The sequence below is a fragment of the Serinus canaria genome, chromosome 4 (assembly GCF_022539315.1).
Source record: "Serinus canaria isolate serCan28SL12 chromosome 4, serCan2020, whole genome shotgun sequence".
NCBI lineage: Eukaryota > Metazoa > Chordata > Aves > Passeriformes > Fringillidae > Serinus > Serinus canaria.
In genome coordinates, this window is record NC_066317.1 from 59,171,351 (window position 1) to 59,194,319 (window position 22,969).

Sequence of the window (22,969 nt, forward strand, 5' to 3'; positions counted from 1 at the left end):
GAAAAAAAAAAAAGAGGGCAAGCATTGAAATCCAAAAGCCATAACTCACCAATTAAATATGTGACTGACAAGGCACTGAAATCCTCTGAGGACCAGACACTAACTCCTAACCAGGGGAAGCCTCTGTTGAAATAGGAGTGTAATCATCCTCAAACGTCTTTAGATCATAAGTACCTGCAAGCTGGATGTCTCAATTTACAGCTGTTTGATAAATATGAAGGTTAGTAAAAATTCCAGATGCAAAATGCTAAGAAGCAATTGCTGCTAAAATCACAGCTCTGGTACTGAATTAGTGCATTTGGAAGCCATCTGTGCTCTTACAGATCTGATTACAGGTGGCAATTTTGCTGATAGTGGCATATGATTATCAGTGGCAGCAAAAAAGGCTGTTTTAACTCTGAACTGTTCTGTGGATGAATCTGCAATCAAGCTGTCTGGGCATAGCCACAGCAGACCAAAAAAGAGAATAAACGGTACCCATGGCCTACTAGAAAGAAGAGGATGAAGGTGGTGTGGTCCTAAACCCCCAGGCACTGATTCATACTCTTTTCCTAATTTTGTACCTTTCCTTGGCTCCAGGCAGACACAATATCCCATTTCTGCAGGATTCCATCACATGGGTTTGGCAAAGGAAAAAAACCCCACATTGACTTTTCATGAAGAAAATGGGGTTGTCCTTCTAAACTACAAATGTTCCTTCATGCTTTTATATGCAGGGATATTGGAAAGAGATTTCTAACTTTCTCAAAGGTGTTAGACCCAAGCATTTCCAAAACAAAATATGATGCAGAGAACAGAATCACTTTTCAAATAAAAGTATTCCAAGGAAAAAGTATCGATGCCTATGTGCTTACTGCACTTGGGCACCTTGTGACATTTTGGGAGGGAGGAATTCCTGCTGGAATGACTCTGCTCAGCCAGGGCAGCAGGGTACAGACCTGTCTGCCTGCCCAGGGTGCTGAAGGGAAGCAGCTCTGAAGTTTTGCCTCTGATACATGAATCTTATCAAAAGTTGGTAAAAAATTATACAAATGCACAAGATCCAGTAGTCCCAGGGCAGTGGCAAAACCACAGCATTAACCATTGTCACCTCACTGTACTAAGAAAACAGTTTCTATTTGGTTAGCCAGGATGACATTATGATTTTAATGATCCTCTCAATGTTTAGAGTACTTCATTATTCCAGAGGGAGAATCCTGAGTTGGAACTTGCTAAATTTATGCCCAAGATTGCATGACTTGGATCCCACAATAGCCTGGAGTCACACTTGCAGACTTCCATTCCTCCAGCATGGTCAGGCCCAGAGGAACAATGATAATTCCAGCCTCATTACAGCTAACTTCCTTTCTGCTCCAAAAAGCAAGGTTTTTTTTTTTGGTTTAGTAAATTAACTAGTACCTATCTATATAGAATAATGGGAATCTTTGCCCTCACTTACTGATTTCTGGGAAGAAAAAAAACCCCACAAAACCAAGAATATTTGACCCACATCCCAGCCCACCTAAGAATTAAGGCTTCTTAGAGGATCTAAAGAAAAAGAAAGATGAACAACATGTTTGTAAATGTAATAATATATGTCCATATGGAAGGAAAAGCTAAATTGTCCTTTTCTGTGAAAGAAGCTCAACAGATTGCCTAGAAACAGGCAGCTCCCATTCCCCTTGTAAGGGAAGCAAATGCCATCCAGATGGAAATTATCAAATGGATCAAACAGCCACATTTTATTCCCAAATGATCTTTGTTCTACTTATCACTCATTACACCAGGAAAATTATTTTTCCTGAAACCCAAATATAGTAAAAAGAGTATTATTTATCATATGCTTGTTCAAAATACTCTGTATTGAAGGTTTCCCTGATGAGATATTGATCTTGACACACAAGAAAGGTGAGAAGAAAAGTGTCCTTCCTAATGAGGACATTCCTTTAAGATCTGTGGAATCTTTTAATTCCTATCAAGCCCACACTGTCCTGGCAGCAGTTGGATCTGAAGCCACTTTCTGATGCCCAGGGTGATGAAATGCCCCTCCAGCAGCCTTGTCACTTGCCATGTTTTAAAAGGGGGAATGCTACCAAGTCCCAGCAAAGCCTCACTGAGGTTCTCCTGCTACCTTCATTTATACTGTCCAAAGAGTAAAAACTTCAACTGTAAATTTGCATTGAATAAAACCTAAATTTAAAAGTCAAAAAGAATCCTCATATTTGACCCTAATTGATTATGTAGGGCATGTATAATCAAATTCAATATTTTAGGGGGCATTTTCAAGGACATGAAAGGCATTTGTTACCACCTAACAGAAAGGCAATGAAATCTGAACTCCTAATTTTTTCTTATGACATTGAAAAATTTCTTTAGTATTTTATGTGGTAAAAATAATATATTTTTAAGCATCTCCTCCTATAAATTCATAATTATATATGGATAATTACCCTATTCTCTTATATAAGCTCTAGCTATTTAATTATAATATGATCTTCTTTTAGCCTTAAAACTGACAGGAGCACAAATACAGTTTTATATGAGAACATAAAGTGTTTAACAGTTGTGGCTGACTGACAGGACTAGATCAAGAGCATCTAATCTAACTGGGCCATGTAACACTACCTTTTATTTCACATTAATCATTGAACATGAGTTCAACTGTGTCATAGATTAATCAAGTGGGCCTATAAATTAGGCAATAAATTAGAACTTGATTTTTGAATGGTGTGGTCACTAACAGATAACATTGGGTTCAGGTGCAGCAATCAAGAAATACAAAGGATCCCACAGCTCCATGTGTATTGATAATCAAGGAGGACTGCAACAAGCAGTGTCAGATATTTTGTAGAACTCTGTGACTTGGTAATTGGTCCCAAAACAGTCATTCTGAAGTGGGAAGAACCCCCAGTATTAAGCTTCCAGAGTATGCAGCTGAGACATGCATAACAATGTATTGCTACAACCTCTGCTCAACTGAGAGCTCAAAAGTAGTAATAGTAAGTTGTATATCATGACATCTCAAATAAAACTTACAGACAGGACAACCTTTTCAAAGGGGAAAGTTAGGCTGGAATAATAAAATAAGAATGTTTCTACATTTTAAAGGGGTCAGATTTATCCACAACAGAAGTTATGACTCCTAATAATACTGTCTTACTCATAACCTATTTATCTATAAAATTTACAGGGTAGCCCAGTACTGCAGAAGACAGCATGTTTATTTCAAAACAGACAAGGAATGTTTGCTTTCATGCTAGATCTTAATTTTTTTCCCCCCAAGGACCACTATTAAATCAAAGCAAACCCTTATTTTCAAAATGGTTTATTAAAGTGAAGGATGTGCCTTGACAATAGCATTATTCTTTCCCCATTATCCAGTTTGCCAGCGCAGAGAGCAGCACTCACTCTTAGCTGACATGTCATCTTCCTTGGACCTGCAGGACTCTGAGCAATCACTTTTCATTCAGGAGCAGCAGAAACCACTTCCCTCCTGTGCACTTTGCAAAGCTCCCAAGGAAGCACACCAACAAGGAACAGCTTTAATATCACCTTTCTTAGGACACAGAAATTGAGAAGAGCAACACAAAAGAGGTCAGAAGCCCTCTAAAGGAAACACTTGTGCTCAGCTGATTTCCCAGGAGAATTGCAGTGCTGCAGCCACTAATCTACTGCAGAGAACTCCCCCCAGCTCAGGCTGAACCCATGTTTGAATACACTAATTTATAAGCTGCTGTGTCTGTTCTGCATTGTCCTCTTTTAAACTGCTCAAGAGGAAGCATGCACAAGTGCAGAGAAGTGCACAGTTCACAAATAAAGAACAATGAATCTGGCTTATTACCATGCAAAAGCTCCTGAGTATTAGCACTACACCTGGTACATGCTCAATACCTCACTTGATGAATGCTGCTTCTGATCTCCTGGGGCCTTGAGAGAATCTGTCAGGTCAACAAGGCTTCAGGAATACATGCTCATTTTATTTCCTGTTTAATCTTTTTATAAACTGGTACCTAAACATTTTACAGGGAATCCAGAATTTGTGACCATAAATTAAGACAAAACTACACAGTGAATCCAAACTGTAAGTACAGAGGGAAAGTCCTCAGGCAGAACATTAAAAAAGACCCCAAAAAACAGATAGAACACAAAAGGGAGGTTCCCAAGTACTAATATCCCTTTTCTCTTCTATGAAGACTACTCTGGTGTTCAGAGCAGTCAGTGTGGACTCAGGAGGAAGATTGCAAGTCTTTATCCTGCTAAGCTACCAGGTCACCACCACATGACCTTGGTCACTTGGTCACTGCAGTACCTTGGGAGGGAATCACCTCCCCTTTTTCCTGCAGTGTAGACTTGACATCTGAGGGAGTTCTATTCCACTCATCTTTACAGTCAGTGAGTGTAAAAAGGCACCTCTAGAGTGCAGATCATCTTGCCTATTTTAGACCTACATTATGATGAGATGACTCCTGTCCTGTAGATCAAGAGATAGTTTCTCTTCATGGTGGCAGGGACACCAGGAGACTAACTCAGACTTATACATGTCCCAAGGAACCCCACTCCTTGGAGCATGACTTCAGCTTAGCTCTTAAACACATGGTAACCAACTCCCTGCCAGGGAGACAGACACCTGACAACCACTGCTTGAAGGTCTGCAGTGTTGGCTGAGCTGTAAGCAATAAAGAGCTTAATTCTGTAACCTAATAAAGACATCTTGTCACCAGAGAAGATCCAAGAAATGTTGAATCAATTGTCTGTCCACATGAAAAAGTCAGTGCAAATGGCAGTCTCAGAGCCATCTCCAAAGGGTACAGCAGGAATTGCTGTTCTGGGAAGGATGCAGATGTCAGATTTAACAGAATCACAGAATTACCCAACATTTTGAGTTGGAAGGGACCCAGCAGGATCATAGAAGTCCAGCTCCTGGCCCTGCACAGGACAGCTCCAAGAATCACACCACATGTCTGAGAGCACTGTCCAAGTACTTCCTGAGCTCTGTCAGGCTCATTGCTATGACCCCTTCTGTGGAGAGCTGTTCCAGTGCCCAACCACTCTGGATAAAAAACCTTCTCCTGACATGCAGTCCTAACCCTCCTCTGACATAACTTTAGCTCTTGTCACTGTCACCACAAAGAGATCAGTGCCTGCCCCTCCTCTTCTCCTCACAGGGAAGCTGTAACTGCAGTGAGGTCTCCCCTCAGTCTCCTCCAGGCTGAACAGACCAAGTGACCTCAGCTGCTCCTCACACAGCTTCCCCTCAAGGCCCTTCATCATCTTTTAGCCCTTCTTTGGGCACTCTAATTGCTTTTTATCTTTCTAATATTGTGATGCCCAAGACTGCACACAGGATGTCACCTGATCTTGCTTCCACTGCTCATACATCCTCCTTTTTTGCCTTATCTCCAAAGGAAAATCCCTGCTCAGCCAAGAGAACCTTCTGCCTCATCTGATAGACTTGAGACATTTAGGAATTGCCTGCTCCTGTGCCCTTTGCTTAAAAACTGACCAGCATAGATGGACCCCAGCATCTGAAAAAGCTTTTTCTCAGGGAACCTTACTCACTAATTCCCTGAGCAGTCAGAAGTCTGCTCTCCTCATGTCCAGGACTGAAGTTTTGCTGGTACTTTTCCTCCTGTTTAAAACAAGTGATTTTAAACTCAATCATTTAATGGCAGCTGTGGCCAAGACAGCCACCAATCTCCACCTCACTCAAGACTCTCTCTGTTAACAAAGAGCAAATCAAGGAGGGCATCTTTCTTAGTTGCCTTTCTTATGATTTAGAGGAATCTCTTCATTCCTCAAAGAACAATTTATCAGTGTCATTGGCCAGGCTAGGCAGCCTATAGCAGAGTCCTGCAATGACATCCACATTATTTGTTAGCAAGTAGTGCTTTTTTCTGGCTCTCCTGAGCACCATCACACAAGGTACTCTCTGTATGAACCTGATTCAGTCCATGTAACAGACCATGATTCCTGTCCACACCAGCTGCAGCTTTGTTTCTTAGGTTTCAAAAGCCTGAGGAGGTCATGGCCTTCAACATGCTCGCCAACACTCACTCAGGGCCAGCCACCTGCTACCCACCACTAATTCTCCAGAATTACTGCACAGCTCCTTCTGTGGCTCCTCAGCTGCTCTTGAGCAGGCTCTTTGTGACAGAAATGGTTTCTGGTTGTGCTCACCAGCCATAGGTTACAGACAGAACATTTCTGCCTTGCAGAATGATGAGACACCAGATCATCTAGGAGCTATATAAAGTAATTTATTATTTATTTCTGCCAAGCTCAGGTACTTCAAATGAGCCTGCCTGCTCATTCATAAACAGTCATCTGCAAAAGATCTACCACCCACAAAAGGTCTCTAATTAACTGTTAATTCAGGACCCACATCATATGGTGATTATAACCAGCCCAGAAAAGGTATATAAAATTGTTAGGGTGGCAGGGATGAGCAGAGCCCAGTCCTTTGCTACCCACAGAGCACCTGCATTATGGAGTACACTTTCTCCTACAAATCAGCCCCTCTAAGAGACAAGAACTGCCTTGTGTTCCCAAGCAAAGCTCTCTGTGCAAACAGTCACAAATTATGGATACCTTTCAGCTAGGCAACCTCACCCCGAGATTTTAAAGCCCATTTACCAGAAGGGACTGTCTGCAGCCAGCTGGAAATAGAGATGTGGCTGCTGAGAGACAGTCCCCAGCCCACAGAGGGAAAGCAGGGAGGCAGCAGTCAGCAGATGGTGGGGGCAAGGGACAGCCACATCCTCCCTTTTTAGCTGCAGCTTTTAGTGAGGGTGAGAAAGAGTCACTCTCCATTTTCAGCCTTGGAGCCACATTATAAAAACGAGCAATGTGCTTCCCCTTCAAGGAGGCTTTGCCAGCCACCATCCACTGACAAGCCACAGCACTTCAAATTCCAAATTGTCCAAATGCAATTAATAAAAGTCCAACCAAAACAAACTCCCAGCAACTCTTAACTGAAATCCCCCTTTGCTCCGTGTTCTCACACCACAATCAAAAATCTGAGGTTAGGCAGAACAGGTAGCATCTTAATTTCTGAGTGATCACTGATTAAATACTCCCAGTAACCCATGAAAAAAAGAACTCCCTCTCCAGCCTTAGATATTTGGCCTGATTCCCTAATGGCTTGAACACAGTCTCAGTGCCTGGGAAGCCAGGCTCACAGCTGCTCTGGACCACCAGGATGAAACTGAGCTGCTCCTGCACCCTGCTGAACCTGACCCACCCTCTGTAACAGGATCCTCTAGCTCTTTTTCCTTTCTTTTTCTTATTCCTCTTTTTTTAAAGACCTGCTTTCTTCACAAGTCACAGCTTTTTCTCTCAAGAACTTTCCACACTACATTAGGATTTACAAAGGCAGATAGTTTACATTACATGAAATATGACAGTGGCCACAGTCCAAGAGCCCTTTAACAAGGGTGCAAGTCAGTCTGGCTCCCAGCACAGGAGTTTGACACTTTCCCTAGGGATGCCTAACTCCCACTCAGAAAAGGCTCAATGGTTTATGCAGATAAAAGCAAAATTGTGCTAACAATATTTTATTCAACCACTGATCTTTTTTTTCCCCTCTTTCAGCAGCAAAAGAGACAACAGGGAGCTGAACTGCTACAGGACAAAATGTCCCCTGCTGGCCTGGTCCCACTGTCATCTACATTTGGGCTGGCATGTGGGGCACACATGTGAGTGCCCTTCCCATGGAATCTAGTTTATTTGGGAAAGAAAAGACAGATTGATACATACCTGGATTTTTAATCTGCAGTGTAGTCAAGGTACAACCAGAACTTCCACTGCCTAGTCTTAGTTCCCTCTTAATTTAAGGTTTAAATTCAGTCTTTAAAATAAGAATTAAAGAAATCAGTCTGTACTCTTGTCCATGTAATTGCAAATCCCAAGACAGTGGAAAAAACAAAGCACAATAAAAGAATGATCTGCAGAAAATCACTTCTCCCTATTATTTAAAACCATATTTATGTATGCCAAACTGCATGCAATTATACACATATATATGTGTATATATATGCACATAAATATTTTATGCACATTTATATGTAAATGAACACATTATTCTGTGGTTCACCATTATCCTGACTGATAGGACGGTCAGAGCCAGATAGACTGCTGATAGACTATATTCCTAGCTAAATGTAATAGGCCATTCTTTCTGAAATATCTGATTTTCTGTCCCAGGCTTGGTTGCTCTCCTCATTCCCGAGAACAAGGTATTGTGAGAAGGATGGATCTAAGTCAGTGCTACCAGGTGCCTGACCTGATGAGAACACACTTGTGCAAACAGATATGTAAGGGTTTTTGGTTTAATTAGGTCTTATGAGAAAGGTTTGCACTGTAGAAATCTTTCATGCATTATCTGGTTTTAATTAGGGGCTGTAATATCCATCAGCTTATGGGCTCAGGGAAAAGGCTGTTCCTAAGAAGGTACTAGATAGTGCTTTAACAAATCAGAATTGCTACTAAAAAATAAATATATAAACAGGTGTTCTTAGGGACTAGAGCAAATTTAATCATGGGCAACTTGGTTCTTTTCTCACTCCTACAAATACCAGTCCTGGGGATGAAACTGAGTGACCCCAGACTGAATATAAGACCTGATTCCTAAATTTCCTATGGGAATGAAAGCTTCCCATAGCACAAGGCAAGCAATACATGGGGAGTGGCAGGCTTCATGAGCAACCCTTCTGCATTTTCTACAAATGTTTAATATACAGGACAACCTAGGATCCTGGCATCTTTTACCTGAAAGAAGTTGAGTTTTGCCATCTTCCCTACTTTCCTCTGCCTTCCCAGCGTTCTCCAGCATATCAGTTCTCAAAGAGGAGTGCAGAACGTGTTCTTTCCACTGATTTTGATCAAACCATTTCTGTTGTAGACATTAATAAGATGTAATGGGCAACGTTATCTTTTTAACTTGCAGGATTAATTCTTTCTAGTTAAGTGAGACTGCATGCACAGCTTAGTGCAGACAAAATACAGGGCAGCTTACCATTAAAAAAATATTATGAATGCTATTTTCCTGAAAAACCAGAGAAGTAGTCTAACACAGGAATTGCACTGACTAAAGAGAACTCTTTAAAATATGCATGATCTGACATTCTAGGTGTTCTTTGCATTTGAACACAAAAACTGGCTTTACGCTCCCTGTTTATGACTTCACCTACCAGTGAATAGCAAAACAGATAAAACACAACTGGAGAAGGATTATTAGTTTTCTTTAATTTCAGGAAAATGCTCATTCAGTGTTGGAAGAAAGCGATGGATTTTTTTTTTCACCTCTTACAGGAGAAAGGCTATTCTTTCCAGTGGTTTTTGATCCTCAGATTCTAATTCCTCCCCCATGTGGGTACAGACCACTCCACAGTGCATTTTTAGTCTCAGATACACCATGAGTTTTCTTTTTATCTCTCACACAGCCTTTAGAAAGCACTATGCACTATTTCAGCTTTCTGCTTCCATGGAATCCTATTTCTAAGTAATACTTCTGTTGAAACTAGAAACAAAAGATGTAACTTTGCTATTAAAAAGAGATATTTTGATTTCAGTATTAGGTAGCTCAAATCTAGAAAAAAGAACTGGGCAAATATTGCCTGTGTATATTAATAAACACTTGTTTGATATTAACTATTGATCCCAGAAAATCGTTTCCTGTGCTGTTTCCAACAATATCTTCATGAGAGGAAGAGTCTGAATGGGGAGCAGGCTCAGTGAGCATCAGTCAATAGGCAGCATGCTGTCATCCAGCTTCCTTCCAAGTATCCTCATCATCCAGCCCAGTACAGATAATGCCATTCCATTATGCAGGTCCAGGGATGGCAAACAGCAGAGCACAGGTGGCTCAACAGAGGCCAGTTCAGATTTGTTCTGCAAGCACACTGCTACTGATCCCCCTCAATATAGAAAAACCCCAGAAAACAGTTCACAGAATAAGGGCCAAAATTAATTATCCTGTATAACTCACTGAGCAAGCTGAGACTCCCACAGGACCTCAGCTCAGCAAGACATCAATACAGGAACCATCTGGTCTGACACTGTACATTTTGGGTCAGGTTCCTATAAATGACCATGTTTAAATAATTTGAAGCTCCTTGTTTGATGGTGCACTGTACCCTCTCATCTTCTTGTAAATCAACTAGTGCATAATTATTTGGTATGATCTCACTATCACTTCTCATTTGTCCATTCAGTAGTGAGAAAAACAGAGTAAGACAGAGGTTTAAAAGAGGAAACCTTTAGCTGACTCACCTTTTCCAGTGCTGCTGAATGCAGCTCTCCAAACTGACTGCTGCTAATTTATTGCATTCCTCCACTGTAGTGTCCAAACTTCTGCATTTTTAATTAAGAGAAATGAAAGCAGCTGGCCAAATGGTAACTGTGGCATCTGCGCATCTTTAACAATGCTTTGTAGTAGGAAGAAAGGATGTCTTAAAAAATTAAAACCACAGGGGCTACAGGATTTTAACTGAAATCTGTGACTTGTGAATCAAAGCAGTGAACTGCCAGCACAGAATCCATTTGCTGGATGAATTGCTTGAGTCCATTTTGAATTACTGTGCTTCAATGCAGGTAATATCCTTGTAAATGTCTGTTCTTCCATCTACATCTCTGTGTCTTCAGCCCTTGTTCAGGAAATTATTAGTTCCAGGAGGAGAAAGAATGGGGCCAAATAACCTAATTAGCTTAAAATGAAGCCTGAACACTTAAAATAAACCACACTTATCTGTGATAGAAAGTGACTGGACTGACAAAGGCTTAATTTCATGGAAAGTCACCATAGCCCCAAACACAAAGTAGATTGCTTCACTAGGGTAACAAAGACTTATTATCATATTATCACAGAGTATTATTATTAATATCCTTATTATTAGCACACTTCATGCATTATGATCTGACCTCAGACTGAACTGGCAGGCCCTGTATTTTACTGTCAGCAAGATAAAGCTCAATGTGTTGTCACAATGGCTAATTCTTAAAACATCATTTTATCAATGTAACAGTTACCATGTTCAATATTTACAAGAGGTTTTGCATATCAAAATATCTTAATACTTGGCAAGGCAGCTGATGGCTGGATAGCAGGTATGTCTGTCTTCAAAAGTTCTGGCCAGGCATCAGGAAGAAGTGAAAGACACATAAAAGCAAAGCCCACTTTTTGGAATCCCACTGGTACCTCCTGCTTAGGCAGCACTCTACAGCATCACTTCCAGGGAATGTTTCCCTGGGCATTTGGGGTGTGCTTTCTAAAGCTGTGTTGGATGAAGAGCAATTCAGTTCCTACCATAATGTTACCTAACTGAGCAACTGAAGGCAGCTTTCCACAATAAAGTGTGAGTGTGGGCATTAATATTTCATCAAAACCAGGCATTTTATTTCTGGCTTCCAAAAAACAAGTAGGAACATACTATGAACCAGCTGGGGTAATCAATGGAGGCAGCGGAAAAGCACAGCAACTGTGACATGCATTACTGTGTCTGAATGCCCTTTTCTAATAAAAGTGATGAAAAATACAGAATAATAATAAAGATGTAGGAATAATGGGTGTTTTCCAAATGTGTTAACTCTGGTGAGATCACAATATAAATCGGTAATTTGCAGAATTTACAGCCATGCTCAGTTAAACTTCCCAGAGCCAACCAGCATCAGTGCACTCACACACCTGCACAGACACAATATTCCCTCCTCCTTTTCATAGCCAGGATGCCCCCAAGGCTCCTTCAGCCCAGACCTCAACTATTTCTGAGCCAGACTGTGAGGAAGTGCTGTCCTGGTGATGTCAGCACAGCTGGCCTGGCACTCCATACACTTCTCCCTGTGGCACAGGGTGCAGCCTGCTTTGTCCATCCTGTGAACTCAGATATTTTTGTGCCCATAATGCCCATGCAGTCCTCTAAAGAAAGTGGCTGTGGACATGTCCACTAAAACTACTCAAGCTAAGCTACAATTTTTTACTTAAAAGCAGCAATTGAAGGATGCTATTTTACAGATACTAGCTCCTACAGCAATACACTGAATATCCTGCTGTAGTTGGGCCTATTAAAAAAAAGGATATACTTTTAAAAAATATCCCAGTAGAAAAGAAACACAGCAAAGCTACCCTCTAATTTTTGTAAAATTAATTTCTAGGAAGTCTATGACACTACATTTCCTGAAATTCCAAAGGAAACAGTCATACAAGGGAGATGTTCTTTCAGAACTTATCACTGCACCCTGAAGAAATAGGTCATACATAAAAGCAAAAGTGATTTAATAGATTTGTTTCACAGTTTCAGTTAAAAGAAAATCAAATCACCAACAAAAGGTGAAAAGAAAATGGGGAGGTGGCCTGGCTAATGAAAAATCCATGTATTTCAGTGATCTCAAATGTTCTGTGAAACTTTGATGATAAAAACTATCACAGCTCTTTTCCATATAAACTTTCTAGTCATCTCAAACTACTTGCTAGGCCATGCTAACTAATAAAATATCGGTGATTTAAAAAAAAATAAAAATTGTATCAATGGGAAAAAATCACACTGTTAAGATGTTTACCTTGTTTTATTTCTGCAGGTTTTATTCTTTCCCATGCAGCTGATTTCTCCCCACAGGATATCGACCTTTATTACTTGCTGACAACACGTCTGGCAAATAGCTTTCTGCTGTGGTAGCTGAGGTTGAGCCATCTGTTTTTTCTCTAGAGAGCCATGCCTTATTCATAATGGCATTTTTGTGTTTCATTCCCTGGGCAATAGCACCTGCAGGCTGGTTTCCTATCTGACCCCAGAATTTATCATCGTGTTCCGACGGCCGATCCCTCCCCTCCACTGCCCGGAGCCCGGCACGGCCCAGGGGCACTGCAGCATCCTGCATCCCTGGCAGCACAGGCCAGGGGGCTTCCCTGTGGGTCATGGGCAGGCTGGGACCAGCCCATGGGTCTGAGCTGGAGGGGACAGCTGAAGGTATCTGAGGAGGAAAGGAGAACAGAAACCCTGGGGGTCCCAGTGTGTTGCTGTATGTTTTTATGGAAACGGGATGCTCTATGCACTGAGGCTGATTTCAGCTGTGGCCTCCCTATAATTGTACAGGAGGCCGATGTCCTCTTTCATTGGGATTTAATTAAAGCTCATATGATTTATATAAAAAAAATAAACTCTGAGTTCACAAAGATCAATCAAAGAGCTACTTGCATTCTGCTTTTCATAATAGTTTTCTTTCATGGCCATATTTTAATTGGTCTTTTTTCTGTGTGAGTGGGAGAGAGAAAAGGACCAGGAAACTTGATTTGAACTGTTACATATATCCCCTGGACTAAATAACATGTTATTCAAATTCTGAGTCACCATTTCATTGCATAATAAATTACTTAACTAAAAGAAAATTTCAGTATCTTCCATGTTCTTTTCATTAATGCCAAAAGCAAAAACTATGCTTTTCATTGTTTCATTGCATTTATTTTAATCTAACATTATAAAGGAAATTCACTAGAGTAATATTTTTAACTACCTAACTGGCTCCAGTAATTGCATATTTGACTTTTGTTCCCATACAAATATGAAGAGGTTATGCTGCCTCAGAGAGGCTGAAATCTCTTGCGTGTTTAGTTTAGCAGCAGACTGTCACAAATGCAATTGCAATTGATCAGCTCTGTTCTTAACAGGATTCCTGCAGTTAATGGAAATTACTATAAAGAGCTTCAGGGCATAGGAATAATTGGATCACTAAAAAAAAAAAAAAAGAAAAGAATTGGAGGGGAAAAAAGGTAGGACAAGATCAACATAACAACTTTTTTTAAAACATCCAACAATTTGCAAAGATTATCTTACCATAGAGTAAGATACACCATGATGAAATCAAAATATTTTAATTATTTTTGTAAGCCCAAGCCCCTCTTAAACAATGAGAAAGAAAATGCATAATGAAAAAACATTAAACAGTGATTATTGTCAGCTTGACTAAACTAACAATCAACTGTGCATCTCTGTGCATCTCTGGAATCATTCAAACATCTGTATCTTCTGCCAAGAGTAAGAGATTTCACTGAACTTAAAACCAGTGAGAAAACTTTTACTGACCTGGCAGTTTTTGGGGTGGCTTTCTCTTAGTTCTTGATGCAAGGCTGTGATCCTCTCTGGGCTTGCTACTGTGACAGAAGAACCAGCACACACGTTTGGGGTGAGGGGAGAACTGTGGGGGCCACCCATCCCTGGCTGAGAGTCTGCAGGTACTGACCCAGTCACCCCACTCCCTTTGGCACGTGCCACACGATCCTCTGGCTGTCCATTAGCCTGTGAAACATCTGTGGAGGAAGGCAGCGTCTGCAAGAGAAAATAGCATTTTAACAAATCCAAGATAGATTAAGTTTTCCAATGCTGCTCGTTTTGGATTAGTGGAAGCCATTTGGATGAGCTCACTAAAAGAAATATTCACAGAAATTAACTGTAAACAAACTACATTTAGCAAAATAAGGGAAAAGATAATATACCAATTATTTCAGATGTGGAGCACCTCTCCAAATAAAGAATCCTGTATTATTTATCAACAAGTCATCCTCGAAACAAAACAAAAATTATCTCTAAGCTTTAATTACAGCTGAAAATTTGCCTTGTGCTATTAAGAAAACCTAGATTAAAACTAGGAAAAACCCCCTAATAAAAAAAAAATCTCAGTTTTCTTGAAGAATCTAAAAATTTCTAACAGGATTCTTTTGCAAACATGTTTTTTCACTCCACACTCCCAGCTAATTCAGGTTTGTCTACCTATGAATGCTCAAAAAACTTTAGCTGAACAGACTCCAAAAGTGTGTTAGTTCAACTGCATGAACTTTTGCTCAGGCCCTCCTATTCAAAACTAAAAAAAAAATTAATTCAGTTGATCTTATTTCATGTCCAAATCAACTTTAGCACCAGAGCAAACTATCCTTTTAGAATATCTTCACTGAGCTGCAGACAAATTTAACAGAGTTTAATGGCAGTTTAATTATGCACATTTTCATAACTGTTGCAAGCAGATCTCCCTGAATACCAATGACTACTACAAGGCAGTAGCATTTTATCACTCAAAGCCAAATTTATTATACCTACCAGATCATTTTTGCATTGTTTCTTGAGATTGCAAGCCTTGTCATTTCAGCCTTTCAGTTTTTGAAGATTTATTTATTTATTTCTAAAATTAATTCACCTCATTGTGCATTAACATCTCATTGCCATTAGGCCTCTTGCAAAAGCTCCAGAAATGCAGATACATATATATGCCAGGTCAGAAAGAATTACTTGAAAGAAAACCCATTTTACTAAAAATAATATATTGTTTTTGCTCTGTTCATCTTTATTGAGTCTTAGCTACATCACTTGTGTCCATAAAAAAAAGAAAAATCAAAGGACTCTGAAATGCAATAGCAGTGTAAGATTGCTTTGAAATGACCCAACAGAAAGATGAGCATTTATTGACAAGCTCCTGCATCTAAATATAGTTCTATTATGACATAAAGAAGAACACATGGGGGTTTTGTTGTTGCTATTTCACCTCCTGTTCTTGGCTCTCCACCATGAGCAGAGGGAACCAGCTCTGATGAACTGTGGCCATTGGTCTCCTTAAAGTACCCAACAAAGCATGTGTGGCCAGCTGAGACACTGCCCAGCAGCAGCTTCCACCTGGATCCTTGATTTCAGGCAGAACAGCAGGCCAGGGAACAAGGCAGACACATCCAGGAATGGAAGGATCACTCACATTGGTCAGTTTGGGGCACAGAATTTAGATTGCTGCTCTGCCCTAAAAGGCTTGTTTCTCTATGCTGGTCACAGAGGGGGCCTGTGAGACCATCTGGATATTGCATTTATTTGGACAAGGTGGCAGAATACCCAAACATGTCCTAGCACTTCAGGCATAGATCAGCTGGAAGGTGAAAGCTTTACATTTGGATGTTCCCCTCTAGACACAGGAGCCCAAGGCAGCTCCAGAAGCCCTTGGTTTTTAACCAAGGTTACAAGAGCAGAATCTCTCCCCATCACTCACAGAAAATGCCAGCTGGCTTAAAGCAATGAAAGGTCAGCCCTGGAATGTTTTGAGGCATGAAGAGATCGGATCTAAAAATATTTGATGAGAATATCCTCACTACAGGAAGCACAGTCAGAGGCATTTGTGGTGATAGATGAGAGTGAGCAGGAGCAGAACAAGTTCTGGAGCTCAATGACCCATGCAAAGGCAAATCACTGTCCTGCTCATAGGCAAAGGAGCTGGTAAAGCCACCAAAAAAAACCACACCATCAAATCAAATCAAAGCTGTGACACTGGCACAAGTCACTTCTAGACAAATAGCCTCCTTGCAGGGTCATTCCTTTCCTTCAACTCTTTACTCCACAAACCCTTTTGCCTCTTGGAATTGGCAAATTCTTCTGCAGCCAAAGGCAGGGTTAATGCAAACCCCAGTGAGTGAAGATGCTACTACCCTGACAAAGATTTCACAGTATATTCTGCACTATATTTGAAAATCAGTATGATTCTCTCAAAAGACTCATGTCTGGTGTGTCATAAGACTAGCACTAAAGATTGTATTTCCTATACCACTTTCCTACAGCTAAGCAAAAATTCTGTTTTATCTCAATGCCCAGACATTAACTTGTTCTTTTTCAGGTTGGTTTATTTTTATTATTAACTCTTACTATATAAATCTATTTTTCTATTCTTTTTTTTGCTTTCCTCTCAATTTTTGATAAATTATCCCACCTAGGAGGAAATGAAAATATTGTGATATTTGACCAAACTGAGAAGAGTGTAAAATTGGATAATGCCAAGTTCTACAAAGGATTACTACTGAAACAAAAAAAAATCAGCTTCCCCCAACACTACAAAAAAAAATAGGACAGTTGTGTCAGAGAGAAGATGAAAATGTTTTAATTTATCTGCATATTTTTAATTGTACATTTTATGTTAATCTAAATTCTATCATTTATCAGAAAATAAAGGAAGCTTAGTTTTTAATGCTTTTCTTTTTTTAGTCATGGCTATTCCTGTAGTGGCATGTGCTGCTCTAGAGAAACACATGCTGTTGCCCATGAGCTACAGCAAAAATCACTGCTAACATATCTGTATTATGCAGTCAGGAAATAGATCTAAATCTTGTCAGCTAAACCCAATTTTACTTTCAAAGGGCATTAACCTTGAGTAAGAACCTTATTCTCAGCCAGCACAAATTCTTGAGATCCCCTCTATCCAACAACCACTTACATAATTATTGAACAGCTTTATCCGTTATGTAATTGGAAAGGCCAGGTTGCCACTAACTTTTTAAAATCTGTATTTCATGTCTCTCAGTATTTTTGATAATTTCTCTAAAGGTCCAAAATAACATCTCTCTCAGCAATGGAGTTCATCCTTCTTTAAAAAAAATTACTAAATAACTAATTCCACTCCTTCATCCACTTGCAATTCCAATCATTCAAGGCACATTTTTTGTAATGTCAAGTAAAAATGCCTTTTCCTGCAAAGAAACCTTTGTCTTGAAAGATTCCTTGTTTTTGATCAGCCCTGTCCCAAAAAGACTGAAAGCCCAAAGTTAAATTCTTTCTCCCTTCTGAGGGTGGGACTCATCAAACCAAAGTGTATCTCCCCTGGCCCCCCTGACAGCCATGGGAGTCCAAATTCTACAGCTCTTCCCACCTTATCACAGAATCCCAGGATGGCTCAGGCTGGAAGAGACCACACTGGGTCATCTGGTCCACCCTCCCTGCTCAAGCAGGGCCGTCCCAGAGCACATGATTGTGTCCAGATGGTTCTTCAATATCTCCAGTTAGGGAGACTCCACTCCCTCTCTGGGCAGCCTGTCAGTGCCCAGTCATCTGCACTTACCTAAAGCAGGTACATAAAATGGGCAGGATAATTCCTTGGAAGGATGTTTTTCTCTGCTTTAACTATGAAAATAAATAGATAAACTACCGCAGATGACTGTCAGAAGTACAGACATCACATAGGAAATGTATCTCACTCTCAGTGCCAGAAAAGCCTCTGACCTTAACAGCCACACACAAACCATTTTAAGAAAAGCAACAGAGAATTTTATTTCAGGCCTATTATCTTCAAATACAGTTCACTGGAAACTTGCAAAGTAATGAGTAGAAATACAAACCAATAAACAAACAAAAAGCATTGTTCTATCAAAACATAGCTCAGAAGAAATCCCTTGACAGGAAGAAGAATTAAGCTATGCTGTTCTGCACATTTAATCCCTATTCTGTAAAACAATTCACTGCATTGGACACATTCCTTGCCTGGAGCTTTCCATCCATAAACTTTAGGATGACTGCATGAAAAGCATTAAAAAGCACTACCATTTATCCCTACATTCCTTGCACAAATTCCCTTTCAGCCCCAAGAAATGAGGGCAAACAGCCACAATGGTTTCAGATCCACTATGGAAAGAATATATAAAATATATCGTCAGGTTAAAGTGTTCCAGTCTTCCAAGAGAAATTGGATGAGCAGTGTTTTCCATTACAGACATCCAGACAGAGGCAGTTCACTCAATCATTTGAAGGAAAGAATCAAACATACTCCTTTTTCTCCACACCTAACTCAAAAGAGAGAGAAAAGGCCCAAAATATTGCCCAACTGTACTGGCTGGGCTGAGTCTATATGAAAGGGGAGCCAAGCTCACTTGCTCCTCTGTGTGGTTCTCTGATCCATCAAAAGCAGCATGGACACTGCCTCATGTTCAAGCCAGCCAGACTGGGTGAATCCTGGCCCTTAAACTAGGGCAAGTAGACACCTAAGCTCAGGAAAAAATTGAGCCTCCTCTTTCACATGTCCTATTACTCATCTCGAACATCTCCTCTTGCTTCCCACTTTTACCATTCCAAGTAAAGTAGCTGCTGCAAAGCCAAGACCCAGACCTTTATGGTTAGATGTTTTGTGAACAAGAATGTCCAAGATCAGTTGATGAATGCTGTCCTGTGCTCTTTTCACTGGGAAAGGCAGAAAAACAATAACTGTTAATAATGCCCACTAATTAATTCTACAAAGGCAAGAAAAGAAGGATGAGGCCGAGGTCCTTCCAATTAAAAAAAAAAATAAATCAGCATTCAAAGGGAGGTGATTAAAATGGGACATGACAAAAGGCCAAATGTGGACACACATTTTGTGCCTGACATTGGGGATGTGACTCCCAGCCATGGCACTGTGCCGAGTGCCACGTGTACCTGCTGGAGGCAGCCCTTGTCCCAGCAATGTGTCCTCTTCAGCCACATGCTTTTTGTTTTCCAGACACAAAACAAGACAAGGTTTTAAAATATTTCTAATGCCAAAATTAATTATCGCTCTACTCCAATGGGCTGCAGTGGTTTCTCAAGTCTTTTAAAAACAGAATATATCACAAAGCCTTAGAAATTATCTTCTTCATGCCTCCAAAACTTTCAAGTTCATATTAGACACACATTTTCATTCCAACGTCTGCCCAAAAAATGACTTTTTTTAAAATTGAGAGTCAGGATTTATTCACCATGCTGCACAGAATTTTTGCTTTCACCAGTGTCATTGGTGGTGGATGAAAAAGAATTGAAATAAAACCCCTTCTGTGCAATCATATATGTTTATTATGATAAAATCTACTAAAATTAAATTAAATTATACTAAATTGCTCAATTAAACTAAATTACAAATAAATAGCTTAATGGTGTACAGTTTTATCATGAGTAAAAGTAATTCAAAACCTAGTCCTCTTTACAGGGAGTTGTTAAGAGAAGGAAAACTGTCTTTCTTTTATGAACATAATACTCTAGCATATATCTGACCTCACTGAAGAGTGCACTGCTGGAACAAAATTATGAGATACTACATGATTCAAGCAAATTTTATTTTTCACTCACAAACATTTGAATGTAACACTGGACTGTGAAAATAACCAAGAATGACAAGCCTCAAAATGTATGCAGCTCTGCTGAACTGAACTGATGGAAGTCTTGAGTTAGTCAGCAAAATAAAGCCACAGGGACAACAGGGATTGATCATGTCTGAGAGCAGAGCCTTGAAAGAAAAGTCTGAAGAGAAGCTCCAAAGACAGTGGGTGTTGCATAACATCATCTTTGTGGTTTAGTATTTTAATTGGGATGAAAATTAGGGAGAATAAGCAAAGAACTGAAGTTTGCCTTGGTCTCTGAGCACGAGTAACTTGGTGGTGCCCATAAGACCCCCACTGAAACTGAAGCTGGGGCATCCCATCACCCAGCTGAAGCAGCTCTATCCCCTTTACTTGTAATTTCATGTACAGATGACAGACAAAAAAAACAAAACAAAAAAAAGAGTTCTTAATAAAACTATGAACCAATTTTTTCTCTGAGAACATGACTCAAAGTTTTTTACTGAACTAAAAAAGGCCAGGCACTGAATGACTGCAGAGTCCCTTTTCCTTTCAAAAGGCTCTGGATCAGTTCTTGCATCACTGCAAACTTTTAGCTGAAATTCATCCATAAGTCAAGGCACAGAGGTTTGCTGCCAATGTGTGACAGGCTTTCACTTGTTACTGGGTCCAGTAATGAATAAAGCCAATTGCAAATCTTTAATTTAAGAAGGGAAATAAAAGTAAAAAAGCCAAAAAAACAACAATCCACCAGGTTTTGTATAGTAGAATCCTAATGTTATGAATGCTGTAGGAGTGAAAAACTGAGGGAAGGAAGGAATGAGCTTTCAAAGGAATTTTATGTAAGTGGATGTTGGGTATAGCTCTGGAATCTTAGATGTGAAGTCCAGGGAGAATAAGAGTTAAAAGCAAGAAATAAAATTTCCAAGATGAAAAGTTAGTTCACTTAAACATACGTCCACAGAATTCAGTACAAGATCTTTTAAACCAAAGGAATGCATCACATGAATATGAAACAGTCTCTCTTTTTTTTTAAATTTTATTATAATGATCATTAAATTAGTAGTAGTGAAACTTGGATATTTTTTCGTTGAAGTGTCTTCCGTTGGAAACCTGATGCACAAAAATAGACATTTTTCATGAGAACATGCAACTCTTCCTTGATAGGAAAGTTTCCCCCTGTTAAATGTGGAAGGACTTATCACAGACCAGAAGAGCCTTCAGCTCAGAGTGAAGACACCCAGCAAGAACCAGTCTGTTCTTTGCATGATAAAAACCCCCAAGCTTGAATCCTCTTTGTGCCTGAGCCTAAGTGAGACCTTTGGCCACTGCAGGACTAGACACCATGGAAGTGCTTGTGCTCCACTTAGTGTGAACAGCTAAATATCTGTCAAAGCAGGGGATTTAATGTGGGGCTCTATGCTGCAAATAAGTTCACTGGCTATCAGAATATATATTTAATCTAATTCTCTCTTGTTGAACCTACTAATGATAACCTACCTGTTATCATTATGTTACCTACCAACCTACCTGTTGAACCTGCTTTGTAATAATTGAGCATTTAAGGAGACTATGAGTGTGAACAGTGTTTTGATATTTATTGTGTTCACAAGATTTATTAATGCTCATCCATCACAGCAGTGTCTGAGCAAAGTCTGAAGGCAGGGGAGTACTATCTCCCTTCTGACAGATGAGTTCCATAAAACACTCCTGTGCAGTGGGAGCTTGGGTGAGGCACTGCTGGACCCACACCTGAGGTACTCAAGGAGACACAGCCAGACACAGAGTCCTGTCCCACCCTGCATCCAGGAATCATTCCACCTTTTCCTTAACATGCAGGTAAATTTCTTTTTGCCACAAAAACAAGTATGACTGAGTGATAGCTTGGAACACTTAGTAACAATGCAAAAAAAGCACTATCAACATGATACAGATTACCACTTGGTGTGTAAAAATGCAAAATCATCAGAAAAATAAGCCTGTGGATTTATTATACTATATAACCATTTTGAGCATCTCTGCTGGTGAAAATGTCAAGTGTCAATAAAATTAATTCTTTTTATGTATTCATTTTGCAGTGCATTGGGTCAGCTGAAGTACAATACATGGTATGAACCAATATTCTGTGTTCTGTTGTGACAAGCACACAATATTTTACAAATGTGTAATATACAGTATTTCCTCCCCATACCCCATTTTTAACCAGAAAGATTTTACTCAAGTGTAGTTGACACAAAGTCTACCAAATATTGTTTGGGTACTTCTACAGGCTTTAAAAAAACCCCAAGAAACAGAAATCAAAAGGAAAAAGAACTTGTTGATGGACACTGAAGTATTGCAAGGGAATTCCTGTTTCTTCAGGTCACCAGATTGAGATTCCTGTCCTTAAGAAAGTCTTCAAGTAGGTGTAACTCCAAAATTAGGAAGTTTATTCCCAGCATCCAAGATATTAATGACAATATTGAATATAACCAGGTGTAAAACTTCCTTTCCCACTTTTGCCTTGCCAGAGAAACACAAGTGACTAACTCTTTGAATATAAATGCCCACTGAGTTGATTTAAGTCTTGAAATAGTCACAGTTGACATTTTTTTTCTTGACTTCTTCAGAAATCTGAAACAATGTATTGTGCAGGAAAGAAATGCAGAATTCATATTTAAAATGAAATTGGGTAATAAATACTGCATTGTCCATCAGATACTTAGTCAAAATACCAGGGGAGTGTTTCTGGCATGGAACATAGATGAACTTTGCTTTAAGCTCCTGAAATTTAGATCCTGTCTACAACAACAGTAAAATGGCCAGTTCCATGATTTGTCTGAAGCAATACTTATATTAAGCAATGAAATGTATTTTATAATTACACATTAAGTCTCTCTAAAAACCACCACTTAATTCAATAGTGTACACATGAGGATCCTACAAGGAGGTAGGAGCACTTACCTCTTGATCACACACTGGTGTAAAAGCAACCGTGTACTCTGCCAGGGTCATGTCATTCACCAGACTCTTCATCTCTTCATCCAATGCAGAGTTCATAAATCCTTTCCTGTGGAATTCATCATGCATTCTCCTAATGAAGCTGTTCCTTTCCTGGCACTTTTGGGTGAGGCAAGCCAGCTTGGCCTGTGTGGCATGAACACA

At 39.8% G+C, this 22,969-nt stretch overlaps 1 protein-coding gene across 1 annotated transcript in view; it reads right to left on the reverse strand.

Annotated features, from left to right (window-relative positions):
• Nucleotides 1-12,552: 12,552 nt before the first annotated feature.
• Nucleotides 12,553-22,969, reverse strand: part of C4H4orf50 (chromosome 4 C4orf50 homolog) — a 28,191-nt gene continuing 17,774 nt past the window's right edge. The window contains exons 9-11 of the mRNA XM_050974083.1: nt 22,769-22,951; nt 14,052-14,294; nt 12,553-12,942 (exon numbers count right to left, since the gene is read on the reverse strand). Of these exons, the coding sequence (XP_050830040.1) occupies nt 12,553-12,942; nt 14,052-14,294; nt 22,769-22,951 (816 nt within the window). The remainder of the gene's footprint in view (nt 12,943-14,051; nt 14,295-22,768; nt 22,952-22,969) is intronic.